Source organism: Onychostoma macrolepis, chromosome 16 (genome assembly GCF_012432095.1).
Source record: "Onychostoma macrolepis isolate SWU-2019 chromosome 16, ASM1243209v1, whole genome shotgun sequence".
Lineage (NCBI taxonomy): Eukaryota > Metazoa > Chordata > Actinopteri > Cypriniformes > Cyprinidae > Onychostoma > Onychostoma macrolepis.
The window spans coordinates 33,257,618-33,284,679 of NC_081170.1; the positions used below are offsets into that span (position 1 = coordinate 33,257,618).

A 27,062-nucleotide genomic window follows, 5' to 3' on the forward strand; every position below is an offset into this window, starting at 1 on the left:
ATATTTATATCAAATGATATAGTTGAGCAATATCACACGTGTGCTGTTACTCCTAAATCTCAGCACAAATGCAAAAGTCATATTGATTTTATAAAAACAGTTCAATAAACAATAAGTTAACATTTGGAGTTACAAAATATTTTCAAGCAGAACAGTTTTACACCTGCAGGTAACACATAGCAGTGCTTCATTACTGAATGAATCTGCGTTTTAAACAAATCATTTGAATGAATGACTTCCCGCATCTACTGGCAGTCTAAGTTTATTATTATTTAAATCTCATAGCATTATTTATGCAATTGTAAATGCAGGGTACAGTCATTCATTGCACCTCTGAGCTGCATTAAACAGTCTGTATAAATGTATCTAAATGCCAATGATTTAGCTGATACTAATTTCATTTGATTGGTATTAGATCTATAGTATTTTATTATTCTCATTGAATTTATTGATTCAAATGTAAGGATTTTACATAATAAGGTTAGGAAAAACTGCCCTTATGAAGGTAAAAATGACCCTGAAATTAGTTTACGGGGGTAAATATTGCTTTGTAGTGGAAAAGTCCATTTTTGTCATCACTGTGAACTGACCACCACGCAGAATACTAAAAAAAAATTAAAAGGACATATTTTGCTATTTTACAGCGCGATCGTACATACGTACCTGTGGCGACAAAATTATATTTTCGCGATTCTTTCAAAGTGAAATGTCCAATGAGTGGCACTAAATAGCATGTTTAGTTTTATCCAAAACAGATGAATGTGAATCTGGCAAATTTTTTTGTATCACAGCAGATTAGAAATGAAATGCCTACGCTAAATCTAACCAACAGTGTTATCAAAAGCAATTAGCCAAATCAACCATGCCATGTCTTTGAGCTTTGCAAGTGCAGTGCTGTACCAGGTGAGCTACTGAGCAAGTTTACTATATCAGAAATGCCATATAGAGCTGGTTATTTGATGCAAATGTCAAAATGTATTCAAAATGCAGTTCACAAACCAAGCATTATGTTTTGAGATCATAACAGTTCTCTGTCTGAAAATAAGTCTTTATTAACCAATAATACTAGTGTATACTAATAACACTAGTGTTCATTTCAGCTATAGTTTCAGTATAGGTATGTTTTTACAAAAATGTAGATAGAGGCACATTTTTCCAATGAGAATGTGTTGAAAAAGACATTACCACATGGTAATAAATCACATGTTGACTTTTCAGCAACATGACTCTTCTATACATTACTGTATATATGTACTGTCACCATGACATAAAACGACTCCTGTGGTCATCAATTCAGGTCACAACACCCCCCCCGTATGAAACACACTCCATCAGTTTAGCATCAGAATAATGATGTCTGCAATGACCTTCTGTCTCCTTGTTATAAACTGACTGCATTCTCACAAATCATAACATCACGTCTTTGGTGCGGTGAGCCACAGGCTTTAGAAAGTGCCGTTTTCAAAAGGTGTGTGAGCACATTCTGAACATGACAAACTTTGAGCTCTAATTAAGAACATATTCACACCGTTTCCATTATTCAGACACCTCATAATTAAAACACACATCATTCCAGCAGACCTTGACTGCAGCTTTTCCATTTACGAGAGCGTGTTTTGGTGTGTCTGTGTGTGGGTGGGTGAATATAAAAACGAGGCAGGAGAGAGAATAAATCATCAAACTATGTGTGTGCTGCTGACAGAGAGCAGTGGATTCTGATATGACTGTTTAAAGAGTAAAATTACCTGATGGCCCCTCATCCTCTGGAAGTGGCTGATGGTGTCGCTAATGGTGTAAACCCTCACGTGGCCCATATGCAGCCGACCCGATGGGTACGGGAACATGGAGAGGACATAGAACTTCTTCCGCGAGCTCTAAAAAAACAAAAACAAAAAGAGTCAATCTGTGCCTTTTTCGTTTTGAAGAATCTCTGTACGATTTTCCATGATGATCCAAACCTGTAGAACTTTCTTTTGTAGATACTTTGAAAACTGTTTCGGGTCCCATTGACTTCCATAGCACGGACACAAATACTATGGACGTCAATGGGACCTCAAACGCTTTGGTTTCCAACATTCTTCTTTTGTGTTCAACAGAAAAAATAAAGCCATACAGTTTTGGAATAAGATGAGGGTGAGTGAATGATTTTTGAGTGAACTATCCCTTTAAGCTCTATTGATTATCAAGATTGATTACCAAGAAACATAATGCTTATAGTTTTATAAATCACTTACATAAATTATTCTGATAAAACTTGTGTATTATTTGAGCTGTGTTGTACAGTTGAATGTTTTTCTCAAAATATAATAAAAATAATAATAATATTGATAATATGATTAAAACTTTATTTTTAAGGAACGTTAACAGTAAACCTCTTTTGTGCACCACGTTTTTTGTCCTCCGAGAAATTCAAGTTTTCAAGAATTGTTACATTTTCATTTGATTACATTTTAAAAGATTAATTGCATTTTTAAAGTTTTATGCCTTTATTTGTTTACCAGCATATTTGATAAGTTTGTATTAAATCATAAATCTTGAAAAGTTAAAACAGTCAACATAGCATTTCTGAGAAAAAAGTAAAAAACATTTTATAGAGTCCTATTATTGTAAAAAAAATACAAATAAATAAAATAAAAATTAATAAACTATTAAACTGTTTTTGAATGTAAAAACATTTTATGAATTCAATTAATTAGACATGGTTTTTGATTATTACATTTCATTTAAACCATTTAAAAAAAAAAAAAAACAGAACTCAGGAAAATTAAATTAAATTTTGGGGGAAAAAAAATAGATGTTTTTTTATTTTTTCATTTAAATAAATTGTTGCTAAATTAAACAATTTCAGATCACTAAAATTTATTTTAAAGGAGACATATTATGCCCCTTTTTACAATATGTAATATAAGTCTCTGTTGTCCCCAGAATGTGTCTGTGAAGTTTCAGCTCAAAATACCCACAGATCATTTATTATATCATTTTGAATATGCCTATTTTGAGTGGAAGCAGAAACACTGATGTTTTTGTGCATGTCTCTTTAAATGCAAATGAGCTACTTTAAATGCTATAAAATGGGCCACTTGTGCGTTTAGGGGGCACAATTTTAAAATTCATCTTAACCTTAAGTATTATTCATTCAGTCATATTTCACCATGTCAAGTATCACTGCAATCTCTAAAAGTAATCTAACAATTTCAACTAAATTAAATATTTCATCATGTTTCATTTATTTGACAAATAATTTTGTATTGTAATGTCAGGGGCATCATGCACTCATTATTTTTGAGGGGGCACGAGTGAAGGGGGGGTGCTCTCATGCTTGTCATGTGACACACAGCAGCCACAATACCACTGTATAACTGATATAGGCTTGTCCCTACTGAAAAAAACAAACAAACAAAAAAACAATAAAACCATCACAGAAAATTTTTATGATTTCCACTACAAATACCATTACAAACCATCAACTTTTAACCATTAAAAAAATTGTTTTCTGTTATGTGTTTTGGGACATATTCCATTAGGATTTATTGGTTTTAACAAGCCACCAATAGAAGGTGACCAATTACCAGCAGAGACCAACAGGGCCCATTACAGTTTCCATTAAAACCAACACAAGTCCCATTATAACCAGTAAAACCATTACTAATTTTGCAATGGTGTCTATTGTTTTTTTGTTTTTTTTCAGCAAGGGTTTTATTTTTATTTTTTTATTCGATATAGCCCTAAAATATATAATGAAATATCTCGATTCTCAAATATGTGTAAGTAAATGCATTTTGCACCTTTATAGAGATGTTAGTTGATCTATAATGGGCGATGGGCAAAGTAGCCTAATACTGTAATCTATTAACTACGCATAAAAGCCCCTCTTTTTACTTAAGTACCAGATATGGGTGTCATACCATACAATACTTTTAATACGACTGACTTTGTATTTAATGTGAATTTAATAAAAACACTAAGTTAATTAGCCTATAATACTTTCAATGTAGAAAAAGAGAGCAAAGAAAGTTTACATTATCAAAGAACGTTTTCACTTCAGTCCAGCGAGTTCAAGCACTCTCAAAAACTCCCATAATAACCTCTAAAGCTGTTTACACTGTGAAATTAATATCTTACTTACATTCGTACATCTTCACTTTGTTGTTTCTGAGGAGAGAATTCAGTCAGCAAGCGCGCGCGGTGACGAAACAGCGTGTTTCAGCGATGACTCATCTGAACGCTTCTGATTGGTCCTTGCATTCATAAACTCAACAGAATCGTATGTGATTGGTTAAAATGCGCAGTGCTTTAAAAACGTGTGTGTGTGTCTCTGGCTCTGTGCCAGCCAGCAAACTCAGATTTGAATTTAGCAGCTGGTGATGTTTTTCTTTTATATATATATATATATATATATATATATATATATATATATATATATATATATAGTTTACATGACTGCGCATTTCACACAAAATTGTTTGCTGTGATATGATTTCAATCTTTTTCACGTTTCCTTGGTTGGTAGATGCACCGGGGACGTGATTATAGCACTTAAAACCTGGAAAAGTCGGATTTTCATGATATGTCACCTTTAACCATTTAAAACAGAAAAAAAAGGGAAATTTGGGGAAAAATAAAACAGAATTTAGGAGAAACAAGAACTTTGTTGTTAGCGTGCAACAATGGAATCACTGGTATTTTTCATATATGGTGTACATTATAATTATATTGATTTACCATGGCAACATGCAATGGTACTTTTTTGGGTATACTGGTTGCTGTAATAATATTCAGGCCAGACTGTCCTGGTCAAATACGAGCAATCACGTCTAGTTTAGTGGAAACTTGAGGCCAGGTAGTTCTCACAGCAGATCCATGACACGAGGCATTCACATGACTTGTTTAAGTGCAGGCTGCTGACCTGAGAGACCCGCTTAGGCTCATACATTCAGTCACGCTCTCCACGGCAGTTTTAATGATTCATGACGGCTTTGAAGAAGCGCGCCGCACTGGGCAAGCATTAATCAGTGCAGGTCAAAAAGGCCTGAATTATTCAGCAGCTGAAAGAGACAGAGACACATTTTGGGAGAGAATACATCTCCACCGCATCTCCCTCAGAAGCTCTTCCTTTCATTCAGTGAATCAGTCTTCAGGTGGGTGGAGCTGGAATTTGGTACATAAACAATTGAGGTCAGTTTTCAGAGAGTCGACGCTAACACTTAACAATACGAGTGCACAAATATGCATTAAATAATGCTTAACTAATGCACAGATAATCAGGAGTTAATGCATAACTCATGATTACTGCATCAGCAACTAATGAACATTCGATATGATTCAAAGATTAAGTAATCAATAAATTGTTATCAGTTAAATGTGTCATAATGTATTAATTACCTAATAACTTATTTTATTAACTAATGAAGTAAATTCATATGTTAATTACCACACGGTCGAAGCCATGCCTTTAAACTTCCAGTTGTCTGTTTTAATTAATCATTAGCTAATGATTTGCATGGGTATCATTATGTTATGATTTCACTTGTTGAGGCACAGAACTATTAACTAATTGTTAAGTAATATGTCATTGTGGTTATAGATTTTGAATTAGTTAATAGTTCTGTGCCTCAACAAGTAAAGTCACACCATAATGATACCCACGCAAATCATTAGCTACTGATTAATTAAAGCAGACAACTGGAAGTTGAACACATTTTGGTAATTAACATATGAATTTACACTTGTTAGTTAAAATAATATGTCATTAGGGAATTAATACTTTATGACACATTTAACTGATAACAATTTATTGATTACTTACTCTATGAATCATATCGAATGTTCATTAGTTGCTGATGCAGTAATCATTAATGAATGGTTTAGTTCTTCATGAGTTACACATTAACTCCTGATTATCTGTGCATTTGTTAAGCATGAATTAATGCATATTAGTGTCACCGTATTGTAAAGTGTTACCAAGTCGACCCCACTAAAATCTATTCAGAGCGCAAGAGAAGCATATTTCTTTTTTATGAAAAGCCAGTGACTGTACAAGAAGCCCTTGGTGTGGTGAGAACATGTGAAAACTAACAGTGTGAGAAAACAATAGAGAGAACTGCTAAAGGAAAACAAGGCAGATGGAGCAGGACTGCAGCACATGTCTGGGGAACGAAAGCAAAAGGTGTTAAATGGTCTCGGCTCAGGGTCAGACTATTTTTAGAAGCCATGCCATGAACACCTTCAAACGACCACAGAAATACCACAGCAGAAACACATCTGTGTTTGTGGGGGAAAAAACATATTTTAAAGGACTAGTTCATCCAAAAGTGAAAATTTATTGAAAGTTTATTCACTCTCAGGCCAACCTAGATGTGTGTTAGTTTGTTTCTTCATCAGGTTTGGAGAAATGTTGCATCAGTGTCTCAGCAATGGATGCTCTGCAGTGAATGGGTGCCGTCAGAATGAGAGTCCAAACAGCTGATAAAAACATCACAATAATCCACACCACTCCAGTCCATCAGTTAACATCTGAAGAAAACAAAAGCTGTGTGTCATTAAATCATTAAGATATTTTTAACTTCAAACTTCTGGCCAAAATATGAGTCCATAATCCATCATTTTGCTTTCTCCGGTGAAAAAGTGGTATGGATTGTTTACAAGCCACAGTCCAAAACAGCTCTAAACAAATATGTGGGTGCACTTTTACACTGGAGGAAGCATTATTATAGATTATGGACTCATATTTTAGCCAGAAGCAAGGGTTAAAAATGTCTGAATGATGCAGCTTTTGGTGTGGATTACTTGTGTATTATTGTGATGCATTTATAAAAATGTATCTTAAATAGTACAGTGTTTGTTTGTTTTCATTTTTGAATAAGGATTAAGATTTTACATTTTTAATAAATTGAGACTCTTTCTTGAAAGTTTTTCAAAACCATTTACAGAAGAATAGATTTCTATTAAATTGGCAAGTATTTTAAACTTTTCCTTTATCATGGACATCCTTTATTATTTATTCATTAATTACATATATCTATTTTGCAATAAACATTACATTACTTGGGGGGCAAAAATTAAGAAAAATCCTCCAACATTTAAGATAAGATTGTTTTTCATAATATTGCAACCCTGATTCCCTGATTTTAATTTATAGGCAATTTTCATCATGCAGCTGTTGTGTAAATACATGTTTGCCACCATCTGTTTACTGTAGATTCTGTTCCATCTTTACTGTATAAAAATGACTTTTGTTGATGTTGATCAAATTTTATTGGTAACAGTCTGATTGATTTCTTTCCTACAAGACAAAAACTGTCACTAAAGGTAAGAAAATCAGTTCCAAATATTGGGTAAATATTGCCCTTTTTAAAATTTATTTCTGACCCTCTTACAATCAATGACAACAGTCAACGGTTTCATATTGTTTTGCCATTTCTGATTCAATCACGTCATCCGCAGTGTTTCACAGGATGAGCAGTTCATCCCCTCGTAAAAGAATTTAAACACAATCTTGTACTTCTGTCTTTTATTATCAAATACTCAAATCACAATTTCTAATGTTACTGATATTGAACTGAAATGTAATTTGATTCATCTCTGGGCCGGTTGGTTGGTTGGTTGGTTGAAATCTGATCCACGTACATCTAGAACTGAGCCTTCAGTCTTTGAATGATTCCATTAATAAATGCAGCCCCAGCAAACACATGAAGTGAGGGACGCAGAGCACTCTCTGCTACAGAACACGACAACAAGCTTAAAAGCCAACAGAGACCAACCTGCAAGCCTGAACAAAAAGCAGCTTCTCTGTAAGACTAATGCTTCAGAAGCCAGACGTCTCTTTTCTCACACATACAAAGGTTTTCTCTGCGAGGTGGAAGGATTCTTTGAATGAAAATCTCAAGGGAGAGACACTTCAAAGTAAAAACATGGCATACTGTAACTGAAAATCCCCTCCTCTCGCCTTTAAAAAGAGAATTCTTAATGCATTTTCACTTGCTCTTGTCCATACAAAGACTGATAACTTCTAGAAATGAATGGTAAAAGCGGTCCGTACGTCACCTACACTGGTGGAAGAAAATTATTTTTGCTGCTTGTCCAATTTATTTCACTTAACTAAAGCAACACAATTGCTAAGTATTTTATTCTGTTCAGTCCACTTCTCATATGTAAAAATGACTTTAAAAGATGTTGTGTTAGGACTTCATGAATAATTTTAATTGCATTAACTGAAACCACACGGGTGGAATTTTAGTTCCCAGCATGATTTGCATAGGACAGAATTGGTTAAAATTAAGGGTTATTATTGTATGCACAAGTAAGTAAAAGGGAAAGAACTGTTAGTGTTTTATGTTTAGCTATATTTGACATTTAAAAGAGTTACCATTGTTGAAGAGTAGAGATAGTGTTTAGGGATGGTTGTATCAGGACTACGATGTTTTTTGCTTCATTCATTCACTCATGGTGCGTTCAAATCCTCCTGGGAAGTTTGTATTTATGAGTTGGTGTAAGTTGTAATTGTAATTTTTTTTATCTACTTATCCTAAATGATGAATAAAGGATGTACACCGTGTGTGTTTTTGCTTTTATGCAAAATGAAGATTTTGTACAAGCAACTTATAAACAACATTTATTCAATTCAGCAAATTTACCATCAATACAGAAGTTGCGTTCTTGTGTCCAACACGTTTTCTCAGCGACATGAACCCAACTCACAAACTTAAAGAACTTCAAGCTTAAAGATCAGTTTCCTTACTTGTGCATATGACTTTATGGTGGCATTAATGTACTATCAGCTCGTAAATATGATCTTTCTGACTTGAGCACATCATTTACTTAGCCAAGTGGATTTTACTTATGGGATTTTGGATCTCTTTCTATTACTCCATAAATCAGAAAATGATGTCAACAAAATAAAATGTACAACGATTTTAGGAAGTCATACAAGTTTAAAACTACATGATGATTAGATTAAAACAAAATCCTGGTTAGCTTTGTCTATTGACGGTTAGCTGATGTTCTGAGCATCTTTGCGTGTCAGTATCATCAGTCACATGATTCGTGAGTTACCTGATCCGCCGCATCTCTCTGCCACTGTTCCTGTATGCGGCCGTGCCACCGCTGCTCCACCCGCCGCCGCGTCTCCGCCTTATAATCACGCTCCCAGACCCCCGACTCACTGCACAGACTGCGGACGCCGAGCCTCCGCAGACACACACCAGCCCTCCACACAGCCAGCGGCATGACTCTGAGGGAGCACACGGTCAGAGATTAAACTGGGCCATAAACACCACAGTACAGCTGTCCAGTCACAGACCAATACATATCATTTCATATACGTCATTTTCCTTCAATTAAACAGATTATGGTGTATTGTGCTCAGATGCCTGTTCTGTAGAGAAACAAATAGACTCGGATATATTTGCGCCGTAACTATGGCAACATGAGAGTGTGTAAGGTGGAAATAAACCTGTCCCCTTGGAAACAAATGTTTTAACACCTACAAAAACTTCTAAGTTGGTCACATTAAAGAAAAATCATTTATCAGTACAAAGACAATGCATGTGGGAGGTTTTGCTAAATGTTTCATAAAATAAAGAAAAAGAAGATTTACTTTCTTTTTTATTTTCTCATGAAAGAGTATTTCATTAGTTTGCTATAAATCGTTCGAGGTTATTCTAATAAATTTGTATCATTTGGGTCCTTCATATAAAATGGCTTTAACAATCCAATATAAAATTGAGTAATTTTATATATATATATATATATATATATATATATATATATATATATATATATATATATATATATATATTTATTTTATTTTATTTTTTTTTTTTTTTTTTTAAATAAAGTATCTTTTATTTTTCCCTATGTTTTATATTATTATTAAAATATTGTTTGTTTTTCTTTTATTCTTTTTTTATATTTTAAGGTAAGACACTACATGTGAATAGAGTAAACACTTTAATTAATAAACCTCACAATACTTTCCAAGTTGATTATTCACAGCACATCAAGACAACTGTTTGTATGACAAGTTTACTGAAATGTTATGTTTAAATATGCAAATGAGGCATTATCTAATTAAATATGCACTAATTAGCAATGATTTCCTAAACAGAAATCTGAACACTGGATGAAGCCAGGTTCACAATTCCTGCTTCATTTTGTTGACTCTTCACAGCGGGGATTTTGGATATCTCTTTTTATGACTCCATAATATAGTGTTATATACATCAGGTGAATAACACATGAATAAACCCCTCTGTTAAAAAAAACAAAACTTCAGAATATGGACTTAATAAAACTGTAAAGTTTGAGGTATGAAAGTGCTGCTGAAGTGGAGAAAATGGCCTTTTAAGATATGTATTGTAATTTAAGCGATATACAATAAAAAACTGAAAGTGTACTTTGGATGTTTCTGAAAGAAGACAAGTTATGCACGTACAGTAAAATAGCCAAAAGCTTTACCAGTGCCTGAGAAACCCAGTATATTTCTAATAAGCAATTAAAATTCTCTCCTAGAATAAAATAACTGGCCAGTCTTCATGAAACAGGAATTCATTACCAGTGTTGGGGAAAGTTACTTTTAAAAGTAATGCATTACAATATTGCGTTACTCCCTAAAAAAAGTAACTAATTATGTTACTTAGTTACTTTTTCTGGAAAGTAATGCGTTACATTATTTTCACGTTACTTTCGTGTTACTTTTTAAATATGAGCAGAGCTTGATTGTTTGTTTTTTAATAGAAGACGTCCTATTTATAGCAAATGTAAAAGCCCTTTCACACCAAAAAGTGTAATGAATAAACCTCAGGCTGAAGGAAGAGTAAATTCACGTCTGTACAGTAGAACGCAGGAGAAGAAGGCTCAACACTCTTCAGCAATAAAAAAACAATGAAGCACAATTGTTAGTTTATCTAAAGTCATTTTTGCTTATTAGTATGGTTGAACTGGGTCATCGAAGGTCAGCAGCAAAGACTGGTTAATAAAATGAGATTAGATACATTTGTGTTATTTAACATTTAATTACTGCAGGTTTACGTCATATTCTGAGTTTGCTTCTCACTGTTTTAATTCATTTTGATGAATATGAATACTTTTTTTTTTGTTTTTTGTGAGTGAGATGAATTAATGCACATTCACATTTAGTCTAGAACCACAGTAAGATCATGTTCACACACAACGCCTCTGCACTTCTGATTTCTCTCAACATGAGGACAGGAGAGCTGTCAGTCAATAAATGGGAAAACAAAGTAACTGCCATTACTTTTTTGAAATAGTAACTCAAATATTTTCTTGTAAATTAAAAAGTAATGCGTTACTTTACTAGTTACATGAAAAAAGTAATATTATTACGTAACTCGCGTTATTTGTAATGCACTGTTCATTACTGGGGCATTTTTTGCCATATCCGGTCATATTTGTATTTTCGGAGCCATTTGTAGCCCGATGCCTGTTTAAAAATCAGCCTTCATCCCAAAATATATTTAAATCATACCACTTTAGCATGTGTATCCGATATTTGGGTTTCTTTTCATAATGACCCGGTTCTCAAGCACCTGCTAATCTGACGCACATGAGGCTATTGAGAAGCATGCTGCAGGGCTCCTTCAGCCGCCCACCAGCTCACACACACTCACACACACACACACACACACACACACACACACACACACACACTCAAGGCCTCGTGCTCGTGGAAGAGGAGAAGCAGTGTCCCGTCGCTATGGTTACCCATCTTCCAGCGAGGAAGATTCATTGTGATCTTGGACTCCAAAGTGAATATCAAAGACGGTACAATGTTCGATGTGATAATGAGTGTTAGAAGAGCCACAGAAACTCGTATGCAAGTCAAGTCTAACGCATTTGAATGTATAATGCAGCCTTTAACAACATTATCCATCGGCTTCAGTAATAAAGCCAGTATTTCTAGCAGGAGAGGATGTCAGATATAAAGACATCAGATGTCAAATGGTTGGAGCTGAAGAAGAGAGAACATTGATCGCGTTTTACTTACACGACAAACGATGTATTGCGATCCGTTCAGTGTCATCAATATTATTTATTCATTCACAGCTTCATTTTGGTGCCGCGTTAATACACGATATACATCTGACAGATTCACACCGCTACACGGGCGCCGCCATGTTGTTCAAATAACTCCAACTTTATTTAAACACCCGCGGAACCACGGAATAGATTTCAACAAGATAAATGATTCTATCTAATGTACTTTGAAAACAGGTGGAAACATTCTTCATTGGCATTCTCTTCTAAACATACTGGAGATGCTTCCTTCGGCCTTTTATTACTTTTATTATTGTAAAGAAATAGACAGCAAACTTATTCACGCTCTTAAAGGGATAGTTCACCCGAAAATGTGTCATCAAAAGAAATTCTCGGTGCGTCGCATACTGAGTAGGTATAGTACATCTGACTTTGAACTTACTTCGTGAGTGTTAAAAAAGTGCATTCTAGAATATGAGTAGCATGAATGAAACTCGGACACCTGACATTTTATTGTCACGTGACCTACCAGAATCAGCGCTTCAGTGCCATTCATAACTCTGCTCAGATGTGTATGTATTATGTAATATTCATTTTTCTTGTAAAGTTTTTACTTGTCTTGATAAAGGCAGTTGCTAGCAAGTGGCTAAAAGGGACCGCAGAGGTTTTCAGGATATTAGACGTCATCAGCAAACAGGTAATCTCATCTATAATATAATCATAATATCACGCTCTTGCAAACTACTCAGACTCAAACTTTCAGGGAAAAGAGTTGTTGAAGCTTATTGGTTGTGATATTGAAGTCATGTGACCGTGGTGTAGTTTGTTTATGGCCTACCTTTGGCTTTAAACTTTTGGCGATTAGGTATCATATGACATGCAATTCATCTAAATTTAAACGTTAAGTCTATAAATCTTATGATTTTTGCAGAGGGCTTGTCTTTCAGTCTCACAGTAAGAGGGAGTGATTTGGAAGTCAGATGCCTCGTTTGATGCTGTAACCTGTTTTATCAAACCCTGACTATCAGTGAAGATTCAAGATGCTGAAAAACACAAATATAAAAGATGCACTTCAGCTGTATCATCTAATCATCCACATGAGCCACTGCTGCTTGGCTTAGAGCTATGTTTTTAATTGTGTGTTTATTATTATAGTTTTATAACATTATCAGAATTTTCTTCATCTTTGAATCTGACACTGAAGCATCACAATGAGTGGCACAGTATTCTGTCGTACAGTAGCTGCCAGGCATGAGAATTCAGTGCTGGGTGTTTTTCCTTGTTACCTTAGCAACCCTTTTATCGCTCAATAGCAGATTGTTTTCTGTTGAAGCATTCAGATTTGTGAAATCGGCAGCGAAGCACAGGCTCCATTTCACAGCAGATGAGACAAACAGAGCATTTACTCCTTTACTGTAAGGTCAGTGAAGTTCAGTCATGTCTTCACCCTAAAGGCTGCGTCTGCGGTGAAACTACTCTTGATTATTAGATTTCTTTTGTTTATGTCAAACCGAAGGTGCCTGTTTCTTTCAGATAATACTACAGACTTACGTCCGAGTTGTTATTTTTCACTAAAACTAAATATATATATATTTAAAAACGACTGAAATAAATCAAAATACAGAAAAAATAAACTTCATTTATTTTAATTAGTAGCATTATAAATGTTGCATTATAAAAACAGTATCCTACTGAAATATTACAACTTAAATACAATTTTTTAAAACGAATAAAAATGATCAAATTACACCAAAATGACAAAATACTTTAATTGAAATTAACATAAAAACTGAAAATATAAAAATTACAAAAAAGTAAAAATTACAAAAACTGAACAAAATGACAAATACTTTAACTAAAATTAACTGCAAATTAAAAAAAGAAAGAGCAATTCACAACTAATATAAATGACATTAAAAAAAAAAAGCATGGTAATTTTCTACCCGGACATTATGCAGTAACTTTACTGACATTTCCACGTACAACAAATAACAAAAAATTTATATTAAACATTAGTTACTAAAATGAACAATAAAACAGAAAATATAAACAAACTGCATTAAACAATCTGTGTTTTCCACAAACTCTTTTCTTATGATGGTCATAATGGACGTTTGCCATAATTTCCTCTGCTTGCCAAAGTTCATGCCATGATCTAGAAGCATAAACATGAACGAAAAGAAGGTAACAATACAAAAGCACTATAAACGAAAAGTATAGATAAATATTCATTTTATTAGTGATGTTTACTAATTAAACATCACCTGTTGCTCAGGGTTACGAGTAGCCATGGAACAACAGCTTTTATTAAAGAAGCAACATGCACACGTTCTACAGATGTGGTTGGATCTGACCGTTCTGCCTCCATGTTATGAAGATCTCTTAGTCAGGAACTGGTTATAATTATGTGAATGCCCATTTCCCTGATCCTATTTCCTCATTGCTGTCTCCTCTCGGGCCCCGGGCATCTGTGTGACTCTCTCTCTGATGAATGATGCTCAGCGCCCCGGGCTCTGTACAATGAAGTCAAAATCTGAGATTAAATCTTCCTCCCTCATTTCCTTCACTTTCCTCTCCTATTTGTCCTGTTTAGCTGTGTGTTTGTAGAGACAGATCACCATTATCATCCTCTGCAGCCCCATCTCATGAGAGTGTTTTACGAGGTGGTGATGTAGTATAAATTTGCACGATGTGATTTGTGCAGAAACAGATGACATTTCGAAAAATAAGCAAGGATGAAGGTTTTTTTTGCATTTCTTCCACTCTGACCGAAGTGTGCATGTGCTAATTCTACAGACAGATAACATGCTATACTCATTCACAAAACATGAGACATGCAGGGAGCTCAGAAAATATAGTTTGGAGACATCATGCATCAGAAAGCTTCTCGCTACATTTCGTTGCAGTCCCTAAACCCCAAATGTTCTTTTAGCTCAATTATTCTTCACCTAAAAGCAGCCATTTGCATTTTCATAATACTGAGTTTTCACTCTAAAAGCTCCATTATTTGCAAACTATTAAATTGTTTTTCATCTCTACGTGTGCACTTCTCTACTCTTGTTTAACAAGTACACAAATCAAGTACCTGAGTGAAAGTACAGATACCATAATAAAATATTACTCCAGTAAATGTATAAGTACTCATTTTCAATTTTACTTGAGTAGAACCAAGTACTTGATTTTGAATTTACTTGAGTATTTAAAGTAAAAAGTACTGATTAATGAACCATGTTTATTTTTTATTCTAGTGAGTAGTCAGACTTGTCATTAGTCAACACCAATAAGAAAGATTAGCGCAGAAATGTAATATGTGGAGGTAAATTCAGGTAAATCGGGACACTTTTTGGCACGGAAATGACTGGGAAATAAGCAAACTTACAATATCCTATGAAAACATTAAACTTAAATATATTAAAATACTGTAACTAACAGTCATGTCCTGTATGATTTTCATTTACAATAATCAATACTAAAATTCGCTCAGAATATAGTTTGGCTGTGTAGTAAATGTAAAAGTTGTACTTAAAGGGATAGTTCACCCAAAAATGAAAATTCTGTCATTTACTCACCCTCAAGTTTTATAGTTATTATCACCCTCACGTTATTTCAAACCCGTATGAGTTTCTTTCTTATGATATTTTGGAGAATGTAGGTAACCAAACAGTTGCTGGTAGCCATTGACGTCCATAGTATGAAAAAAAAATTATGTATATATATATATATATATATATATATATATATATATATATATATATATATATATATATATTCTATAAAATTGCTTCCAGCAACAGTACAGAAATGCACCCTGAGTCTACATTGAAGGTAAAAGGTAGCTATGTATATCATGTTATATCTATCCAATCCCTAGGATTTTTAGTATAAACCGAAAACAAAATATGAAAGAATTATGAAAACATGGCCCTCCTCAGTGCAGCAGCCCAACAGGAGATTGTCCTATGATTGTGTGATCTGTAATCAGTGTTTTTGATGTTTTCCATCACAGCTTCTGTGGATTATCATGCTGACAGCTCCTTCAGTCCCCTGTGTGCGCATCAGTCTCATCTCTCTGCCCTTTCCCCTTCCTGCTTCTCATTAATTAATATTACTAATTAGTGTCCTGATCATTTGGCTGCCTCCAAGATGTGGGGAAGAGCTGGTGCACACAAGGGGATGATCACGTGTCCCAAGACTCCTGTGCTGTGTATTGAAAGATCTAGCCATTTTATTCAGCCAACACTATCATTAAAGGTCAGGTGTGTCATTTTTTCAGTGTTAAGACCATTTCTCATATCCCATTTTAAAGTCAACATGAAATTGTGCTGGCAGCCAATTTCCATAATGTGACTTCTTTACCAAGTGAATATTCAACATGAAAAGATGTAGAGTGGGACTTGATTCATCAAATTTAATGTATTTGTGTAAAAATGAGTAACAGGAAAAGGACATACATTCTACGGCTGTCCAAAAAAAAAAAAAAAAAAAATTGAATTTCGAATATTCATCGAATTTCAAATAAAAATCCACAATCGAATGCAAAAACGTTGGGTGTGTGTCAGGCAGCCTTATCAGTGGCACACAAGATGCGATGAAAATGTAGGTGTCGGTGCATTTTAATGCTTTTTTTAGCTTATTCAGTTGCAGAAGATCTTGTTCACGACAAAACTGAAACCAAGCCGTTCAGACAGAATGCATATTTATCGCATGCTCTGTAGGACGTCTATCACCGTTGCACTCGCGTCTCCACAAGAGAGCCGCATGTTTAGAAAGCCATGTAAAATTGATGTAAGTTCAACTTTTAAAAAACATATTATGTCTTGAGACTTTATGCCAGTTTTCCCCCATCCCACTGCATCTCATATTTTTAAATAGAAAAAGTACTCTCCACATATAACACTAATACATACACACACACATGCAATGCTGATGTTGTTAACATGAACAATTTGAGAACAAAGTATAACAATAATAATTTTCACGGTTTAATGTGATATGAGCTAACCGATCGTTAGATTTAATCACCATTGGTAGCGTGATTTAGTGTAATGCTTTTTTCCTCAGTTGGTCAGAACAAAAGTGGCAGACTTGTTACTTACTCGTTCAGATGACAATATCTGGTGAAAATTCTTATTTGGGTCATACTTCCAAGGCTAGAATTTATGTTTCCAAAGTACAGGACTGTGGTGACTGACAGCCACAAATCAAAACATTAGATTCATCCCCAGGCCAGTAGCCAGCAATGAGATCACCTTTTTCATGTTCAAAAATAAAATTTGTTCTCTGAATGACTAATTTGCTGTTAAACTCCTCATATGAATGTCTGCATGACATGTGTAATACAGTTTAGACCATTTGCAAGAATTTTTAGCGTCCGTGGTATGAAAATGATCGCTGTGAGACGCTGCAGGAGTGAACACGCGGGCGCAGCCTCCGTGATGCCAGATCCATATATTATAAGCATTTTTTGGACTTGTCTTTTACACTTAATTTAACACTTTAGAAAGGTAATAAAGTAGGAAGTTGTGGTTTAGGGTCAGCGATATCTTTATCTTATCTTATTTGGAAAAAGTTTGGTTTATTTTTATTTGATTTATTTGATTTTTAATAGCAATATCTGGCAAGTACTTGCGGATTCATGAGCAAAGCTTTATTCATAGACATGGTCTTATACAGGCAGGGTCGAGCATCAGCAAACAGATATGTATAAGGCAAGACAAAGAGTATTCCTATTGCTGGCGTAGGTCATCGTTCGGCGAACAAAATCCAGAGGGCTTGACGACAGGGGTAATCCAGAAACATGAGCAATAGTCCAGACGAGGTACAAACAGAGTCCGAGCGGCGAGACAAGGGTTAATCCAAGATACACAGGCAAGAATCAGGAAACAGGAAACAAGGCAACACGAAATGACTAGACTAACTAGATCTAGAAACTAGGCTCCTTAAAGCAGCTATCACTAGGTGAGTGATAAACGCAGAACAATACTCTGCAGTGAGAAAGAGGAAGTCCATGGCTGTATCTGAAATCGCCCCCTATACCCTCAAATAGGGCACCATAGTGGATGTTCTCGAGTGCACTCATTCAATCCCACAATGCACCGCAAAAACGAGTGTACAACCGATGTACACTCAACGGCTAGAGATAACCCATAATGCACTGTGAGTCGCACGCCGAATAAATTTTAAAAAAATCTTTTAATCTTACTACTGGAGCTGCCCGTTTAAAATGATTATTAAACAGCAAGCAAAGCGGCAGTCCTTCCGGTGCACTCAGTGTCCGAATTCACTCACTCGTTTTCATTCACTCCTTCAAGTGAACTGTATGAGTGGACTAATGTAGGGAATAGTGAATGAGGGTATAGGGGTGATTTCGGATACAGCCCATGGCTTATGTAGCATGTCTGATTGAATTCAGCTATGTATGTGTACTCAGTGCATTCAGCTGTGTGTGTGTAATCAGTGCAATGGATGATGGGAACTGTAGTCCGGAGTGAAGTGCAACAGTTAGTGTGGTGCAAGAGTCCATAGTAGTGAGCGGGTGATCTCTGGTGGTGAGCGAACGGAAGTGCATGAACAGGATTCGTGACAGGTTATAGCTGACAGAATACGACATTCGGTAAGGGATAACCAAAAAATATCATGATATTATCTGTCAGAAATGTAATCAACGCTGTCAAAACAGTAGCATTTAACACTAGTACACAGATCTGTAGAACAAGTAAGATACAGAATTAAATGAAATACACAAACACTAGCCAAGAAGAAATCTATGCTATGTCAAAATTATCCACCCCTATCTATATTAAAGTATTAAAAAATTTTGATGCAATAAATAGGGTATGATTTAAAAATGATCATTCCTCCAAAACATCTTTCACAAACATCTACATGTCTGTCTCTTTTAAAGTGTTTATACTGTATATAATGAGTTGTATTTGTATGGGTTATTATAGCACAATCCAACAAAAAGACACATGAATGTAAGCATTTTTGGCATTAATAAAGATTTTAATGAAAATTTGAATCAATTAATCATTTGTATTATGTTACATTCAATTGTGTGTTCATATGTACGGTCATATTCAAAGAAATGTTTGCAAAAAAAAAAAAATTGCTGAAGTTTGCTAACGTCTTATCATTACTGACTGCACGATTGTGCCACTACATATTTTCATGTCTGATCAGGGCCATAACCACCATAGACATTGAGGGGGGCTAGTCCCCCCCAATAAGTAGGAATCACTAAACCTTTTTCTCAAATATTCCCAATTCGAGAGAGAGAGAGAAACTTCACCAGAATCTCATCCTCTAAACACGCTCGCTCTTCAGCTAGTCCATAAAACCCAGCTCCTCACGGACTACAGCTACAACCCCAAAGCCATTATTAAAGAAATTGACAAAAATCTAAAAGACACTCATGATGAATCTCTAAAAGACACTTTGACCTTCAAAATAAACTCCAATGTTACTCAAACCTAAACAGAACCACTAAATTTACTGATTAAACCGTTTAAAGAAAGACAAATCCTCTCCAAATACAGATTAAGTAACCATGATTTAGAAATAGAGAGAGGAAGACACAGACACAGAGCGAGAGCAGAGGATCTGTAGACACTGTTATCTACAGCAAACAGAGGACGAGAAACACTTTCTGCTGATGTGTCCTAAATATCACAATGTGAGGGAAACATTTCTCCCCAGATTTGAAGCACTGATCCCATCATTTACTGATACTGAGAAAATGCCCTGCATACTTGAAGAAGATAACAACACAGCTGCCACTCACAATGCTAGGTGTTAAACATGGGTAACCCTAAACTGATTCACTTTATCTTTTCATTTATTTAGATGGATTATATTTATTTGTTATCTGTTTTTTTTATTTTATTATTATTATTTATATATATGTTAATGCTTTGGCAACATTGTGTTACACAGTCATGCTAATAATGCTTAATTGAATTGAATTGATATTGAGAGAGAGAGAGATGAAAGTTGTGTGTACGTGCGTCTGTGCGTCTCTCTTTACAATCAGTAAGTTTACTTCAAAAACAGTGATCTTATCCTCTCGTTGCTGGAAAATATAATGTAGTGATTCAGTATTTAAATTTATTTTAAAATGTGGGCCAGCATTGACAAGTTTCTTTGCTCCCGGATGTGTGAGCTGCGCGATCTCCTATATGTGTGTGTGTGTGTGTGTGTGTGTCAGTAAGCAGCGCATTAATATAGAACGGTAATTAAAGGCTCTAATGCACACCAGTACAGGTGTGTGTATTGTAGGAGCTAGAAGACGTATGATAGTAGTGGTGTCCCATTTCTTAGGGAATATTTTCGGTGAAGGGGTATAAAATAGAATTGGGATTGTGTCTTAATGAAACATTACAAAGGCAACACACACCAATAATTCAAACACAATAAGACCATGTGTAAAATCAAAAGTGACTGTAGTGCTTTCACAACAAAACTCTGTTTGAGCATGACATGAATCTGTCAACCAATGGCATGAATTTATGTCAGGGTTCATCTGTGTTTGTTTTGCTTTTGGTTGGTTGGCACATATTTGTTCTGTGATCTAGTTTTCAGTTAGTCTCCTTGGTTACTCATTGTTTATTTTGCACACCTGCTGTTCATTTCTTTGATTGGTTTAGTCTGCCTATTTAAAGGGATTGTTCACCCAAAAATGAAAATTCTGTCATTAAATACTCACCCTCATGTCGTTCCAAACCCGTAAGACCTTCGTTCATCTCCGGAACACAAATTAAGATATGCGCGTGTTCTTCTGCTCGTAAACAAGGCGCAGCGCATGCATGTTCTACATTAGCAGTACATGCATGCGCCGTGATACTCTCCATACTGGCGCTAGGGTGACGTGGAGGAGACAAATTGTTGAATAAAGTTATTTTTGTTTTCTTTGCACACAAAAAGTATTCTCGTAGCTCCGTAAAATTACAGTTGAACCACTTTACACTGAACCACTAATTTGTGTTCCGAAGATGAACAAAGGTTTTACAGATTTCGAACGACATGAGGGTTAGTAATTAATGACAGAATTTTCATTTTTGGGTGAACTATCCCTTTAAGCAGTGTGTCCTATTACTGTCCTATTGAGACTTATACTTGGGAAATCTTCTTCGGTTCATTTCTTCTGTTCAGTATGTCAAGGTCAGTTGCAACAATTAAACGTTTTTCTGCTGTCATGTTTAATACTGTAAAGCTGCTTGCTTTAAAGCAATCTATTGCAGAGCGTGCTATAAACACATGACGTGACTTTACTTGACAGGAGCGGGGATAAGAGTAGGCTAAGGAAAGAACAACAAAAAGAGCAACTCTATAAGTTTCTCATCACAGTTCTTTCAAATCTGCATCACAGCAAACTAGAGTGACAGAAGTCAGTGGACAGTGGAACAATCTTTAGTGGCAATGAGGAAATGCAAGACCTTGGTCTGTTTGCATAAACTGCTAAGACTAGTCTTAAAAGTTAGTCATCTAATTTGTTTTCTTCAAGACTGGTCATAACTTTTTTTTAAAGTCAGACACAAAAAGGTAGATTGGCCTAATTTTAATCAGACAAGTAAGACTGATTCTTTCTTGGATAACTGCTGGTCAAACTAGTTATTAAGACAGTCTTAACATAGTGGCTATGTTTATGTGACTGGCCCTTGGAATCAATCAAACATCTAGAGCCTAATCTACACAGGAACTTGAACTGGCAGGGGAAACAATTGGCAGTCAATACCTACAATGAGTCAGGTGTGTGTGTGTGTGTGTGTGTGTTTCAAAAATGAAAAAAGGAGGTTCTTAAAAAAAAGCCAGTGTTAGCCAACCCAGAATCTACAAATATGTCTCTCTCTTTTTCCTGATTTTAAAAAGAAAAGAAATATTCTGAATCTTTCATACATTCTGCTTTGACAAAGGAGGCTTTTATCTTGGTCCCATTAGCATTTTTGGCACTGGAGCAATTTACATTTTTATAGCATAATTAATGAACAAGAAAGTCATTTACATTTTTCCCCTGTTCACTGCCACACTGTGTGGAGAATATTTTATTTCAGGGGCCAGTATTTGGGAATTTGGACAGTGTGTGTGAAGGAAAGGGAACGGCAAGGTGAGAGGATGAATAACCCGTTCTGCTTTAAAATCCAGTGCAGGGCAGACGTTCCTCTTTCAGGTGCAAATGGAAGGTAATGTGTGCGACACATCAGTTGGCTCTCGCATCAAAGAGGAGGCGGTATTCAAGCACTAATTAAGCCATTTAAACATTTCTAAAGAAAGGGATTCATACATGTTTCATACACGCAATTGGCTATATGTATCATCTTGTACATACTAAGATGTTGTAATATTCTTATAAATGTATCATTCAAATATTCTTTACTTTACCTGATGAATTTTTATGTTGATAAGTATATTGTAAAGCAGTAAATTGGAAAGTTCGCAGTGTAAAAGGAGTGGTTTGCCTAAGAATAAAAATTTGCTGAAAATGTCCTCACCCTCAGACCATCCGAAATGTAGATGAGTTTGTTTCTTCATCAGATTTGGAGAAATGTAGCATCGCATCAGTGTCTCAGCAATGGATGCTCTGCAGTGAATGGGTGCCGTCAGAATGAGAGTCCAAACAGCTGATAAAAACATCACAATAATCCACAAATAATCCATATGAATCCAGTCTATTAATTATGACTCGTAAACGGAGCTTGATCTGTGCATATTTCTCTCCTGATTCAGACGAGACACCTTTTTCATGGGAGGAAGCACTATCATGGACTATAGCATTAGTATTTTGGCCAGATTAATTATGAAATTAATTTTGATGGATTTGTTTATTACAAACATGCAGCTTTTTGGACTGGAGTGGTGTGGAGTATTGTGGTGTTTTTATCAGCTGTTTGGACACTCATTCTGACGGCACCCATTCACTGCAGAGCATCCATTGCTGAGACAGTGACAGAATGACACATTTCTCCAAATCTGATGAAGAAACAAACTCATCTAAATCTTAAATTGTTTAAGGGTGAGTGCATTTTTTGCAAATTTTCATTTTTGGGTGAACTATTCATATCTTGTGAACTTCACAGGGCTCATTTTTATGCTTCGTGTGACAGGTCCATAAATATATTAATATTTGGTTAGATGTTCCCTCAGGACATACGTGAGTCTGCCTAAAGCAAGTGTCACATGTGAGACCATTTTTTTTTTTTTTTACTGATTTTATTCTCAAAAAGAATAAGAACTAGTGCAGCACTTCTGTGTTCAATTGTGATACGATATGATGTAACTAACATGGCATTTTGTTTTCATGTGATATGAAAACCATAAAACAGTAAATGGTATTACAGAGAGAATCCCTGCAGACATGACATGTGAATACACCACTGCTATTTTCAAATACATACCTGTCGAAAACACTATAAAAATACAAAGAGAAATAGTGCTTTAAACTGTTTTTGCTATCTTAGAAAATACCTCAAAGTCTATTGAGCACTACTAAAAACTATTGAACATTTCTGCCATTAGTGCCCAGGCAGAATATGAATAGAAACAGTTCATTTAACTTCTATTGACCTTTTGTGACCCCTCCAATAATGTAAAATTTCAGATACATTCAAATAAAACAGTAAAACAAAACAAATCATGAACAGACACAAATGTAGAATTTTTAGAAACTTGTCATTTCAGTTATCATTTTGTCAGTGTAGTAATACTGTGTTCACTTCTTACCCAAAAGATATGACAAAATAAAATGCTGTTGGCATTATTTTAAATAATAATAATAATAATAATAATAAACAAAAAACAAATATACAAATATAATCGAATGCAAACCACTGTTACATTTTTGGACTCCAGACCTTATAGTTACTGATAAATGGAACTTCCACTTGTGACAACTTGCCCCAGTCTCTCTAATGCAATGCATAAAACACATCATCTGTGTGTGACATGATCTTCACGAGCCCACATTATCACACTGTCATATGAAGCCTCCTACCCCTTTCGACGAGGACATCATCTCATCACGCTAACAGCTGAAGCAGAGAGGTGAAGGAGCAGAAGTCTGCTTCACAGTCAGTCAGTCAGTCAGTCAGTCACACGCTGTGGCGCGCAACCGTGCGCTCGGTCACTCACTTCGCTCTCCGTGCGCGCAGAGGCAGCAGCAGCAGCAACAGCAGAAGCACAGCACAGCACACGCGCGTAATATAACTGATGGAGCAGATAGACGACGACCTGCTCGGCAGCTGCAGCGGAATAACGAGCGAGAGCGAGCGAGACCACCATGAGCCTGGAGGAACCGCGCGCTCTGCCATGCTGAGCATCTCCCTCGCGCTCCTGCTGGCTCTGACCGCTCCCGTCCGCTGCGCCCACAGCTGGAGCGACGAGGACCTCCTGCTGCCGCCCATCAACTCCTCCGGGAGACTCCTGGCCAGCCTGGAGGTGGATGTGGGCTACTCCAAGAGATCCGTGGAGGAGCCCGAAGCCTCCTCGCAGTGCAACGTGAGCGTGGAGAGGCTCCCCACCAAACTCGTGGCGCGCTGGGACAGCAACTTCGGCTTCCAGTGCGACGTGCTCATGTACACCACCAACAACCACGGCAAGGCGTTCTTCTCCGCCGCCTTCAACCGGGCCATCTCGCCGGTCTACATCGAGCACCTGGGCGTCACGGGCGGCCAGCAGGAGTTCAGACTGTGCGTGGGATGCGGTCTGTCCCGGTACCGGAGATTCAGGCGGGGCAGGTCAGAGGGTCAGCAGACGGGCGACTCGGTGCACTTCTGCTGCGTGGATTTCGCTCTGGACGAGCTGAAGGGCGACCGGAGCTGGAGGCTCAACCGCAAGCCCATCGAGTCCACTCTGGTGGCGTGCTTCATGACTTTAGTCATCATAATATGGAGCGTCGCTGCCCTCATATGGCCAGTTCCCATTATCGCGGGATTTCTGCCCAATGGAATGGAGCAGAGACGGCAGAGGTAATAGAACAGTGCAGGACAGAGCTCAAATTAGCACCTATAGGCTAATATAGGATCCTAAATTAGTTGACTTGCCAAACATCCTATGCGTAGTGGCAAACGTGTCATACATTTTTGTCTTAAACCGTGCTATTCTTGTGTTTGAAACTGCAATTATAGCTGCATCTCCCGGAGGATGGAGGTATTTTATTAGATTTCATTTGTTTTTATAAATTGATTGTAATAGAAAAACATGATATGTGATATTCAGAAGTTATTCCAAATGTTTGTAATGTTTTTATCTTTTATCGATTTCTAGTGTTTATTTAAAAATACGGACAAAAAGCTCTTTTAGGACGTGCGCATAAAGACAAGTTGGCTGGAACATTTATACGAAAACACTTGCAGACATATTCCAATGGTTTTCAGATGTTTGGGGACAGATTTCTTGTGTTTGTATTTGTTTGTATAAATAATAGAACGTGATTAGACGTTTCTTTAATGTGGAAAAGTCAATTATAGCTTGAGAGACAACTTGACAGGCAATCCATTTGAAAAAAGTGGACATTTGTACAAGGTTTATACTTTATAGGTCTGTCATAACTGTTATTTGTAGTATGAATAAATGCATAAAATATTCCTTTGTGGAGGTTTTGTAGCAGAAGAGGCAGATTCACTCTCTCTGTTAGCATTTCACATTAAGTAGGCCTATACAAAATCCACAATAAAAAGTAATAGCAGAAGTCAGCAAACATTGGGGTCCGTGCACCAATGGCAAGATTGCCATGTACTTTATTAAATGCTTGAAAAGTCATATTGTAATTTTGATGAAAAGGCATACAAAAATACATGGTAGTTAAAAGAGCTAAAAGAAAAAGAACAAAAACATTGGGATAAATAGAAGCCTTGAGCATTATATAGAATGTACGCTTCCTTACATCAGAATACAGGTTGATTGAAATGACCAGAAAAAAGTGTCCCAATCAACCTGAATTCATGCCAAACTTCTGAAATTTGGCCAGCGGTGGTCATTTTTGTTGATTTTTCATAATTTTGGTTAGCACTTGTCCTGAAGAAGATGACAACCAACTGTTGCAGAATTATGACAGGTTTTCAGTATTGACAGATGCAGACGTCATTTGGTGTGCATCCTCAGAATGACCTGTTGTCTATGGGTATCAAATTTCATTAAGTTTTGGATTGCATTGAGAGAATATGTAAATAAGTCAAAATGGGCGATGCCAGACTTTATAAGTGGCTTATATCTTCACAACACTTTGATAATATTCTTCTGATAGCATTCTAAAGAAGACATGATTAAAATGTAATAATGCCAATGGAGGGAGCAGGAATTAATAAAAAACATTACATGACGACATAAATGCCCTTGGAATCACTGCCACAACTGCAATCATAATTCAGCTCTGAACTGAAAGAATTATTGTCTTGTTGCGTGCTGAATTTACTTGAATGAAAGGAAAGCTGTGCTGGAACTGACCTCTATAATGACCTTTATTTCTGCCGTGACTCTCTTATAGTCCAGCTATAACCTGAACAAGCATCATCTGGATATAGATATGTGTGCAAACGGAAAAACTGATAATGTCCCACAGCGCCACCCACAGGACAACTGTTTAAAGCGGTGTGTTTCCAGAGCCTTTAATTCATCTCAGTCCAAACTAAACTAAGTATGGACTTATTCGAATGTCGTTTGAGTGAATGGATGTTTTCTACCTTTTAAATGCCTTTGATGTGTTTTTTTTTTTTTTTGTGGAAATCAACATTACGCACCAAGTGTGGCCAGCGGAGCTTGTATTGGACCCAGATCATTCATTTAATGCACACACATTTTTAGTTTTTGTTTCTTCTTGCATGTCACAAATATTCTAAACAGGACGAGTAATTAAATACTGACTGAAAAACACACATATGGCCCTGACAAATGGTTACATTTGTTATACAGGACTGCAATGTGTTTCCAGTTGGCATGCACAGACAGACTAACAGGTTTTGGCCTGTGCCCATTTGCAACAAACTAAGTCGAGGGGGGGCCCTTTAGTCATAAAAGGGTTTTGTTGCAACTAGCTGGTGGCTCCTACTTTCCCATTTGCCATGTTCTCGAAAAATATT

The 27,062-nt window shown here is 36.2% G+C and overlaps 2 protein-coding genes across 4 annotated transcripts in view; one reads left to right on the plus strand and one right to left on the minus strand.

Annotated features, from left to right (window-relative positions):
- The window catches only part of lars2 (leucyl-tRNA synthetase 2, mitochondrial), a 90,980-nt gene that overhangs the window by 63,602 nt on the left and 316 nt on the right, over nucleotides 1–27,062 (minus strand). The window contains exons 1-3 of one of the 3 annotated variants that reach the window (XM_058746340.1): nucleotides 12,005–12,164; nucleotides 9,052–9,229; nucleotides 1,746–1,874 (exon numbers count right to left, since the gene is read on the minus strand). In XM_058746340.1, coding sequence (XP_058602323.1) covers nucleotides 1,746–1,874; nucleotides 9,052–9,225 — 303 coding nt within the window. In that variant the 5' untranslated portion in view covers nucleotides 9,226–9,229; nucleotides 12,005–12,164. Of the gene's footprint in view, nucleotides 1–1,745; nucleotides 1,875–4,126; nucleotides 4,219–9,051; nucleotides 9,230–12,004; nucleotides 12,165–27,062 lie in introns of those variants that run through there. The other 2 variants (XM_058746341.1, XM_058746342.1) reach the window with 2 other exon arrangements.
- LOC131521533 (transmembrane protein 158) lies at nucleotides 23,236–25,962 on the plus strand. Its single transcript, XM_058746346.1, has one exon. The coding sequence runs from the start codon at nucleotides 24,196–24,198 to the stop codon at nucleotides 24,955–24,957; it is 762 nt and encodes a 253-aa protein (XP_058602329.1). The 5' UTR covers nucleotides 23,236–24,195; the 3' UTR covers nucleotides 24,958–25,962.

Bases quoted from the DNA above. Each gene is read 5' to 3' on its own strand.
- LOC131521533 (XM_058746346.1), top strand. From the start codon at position 24,196: ATGGAGCAGATAGACGACGACCTGCTCGGCAGCTGCAGCGGAATAACG.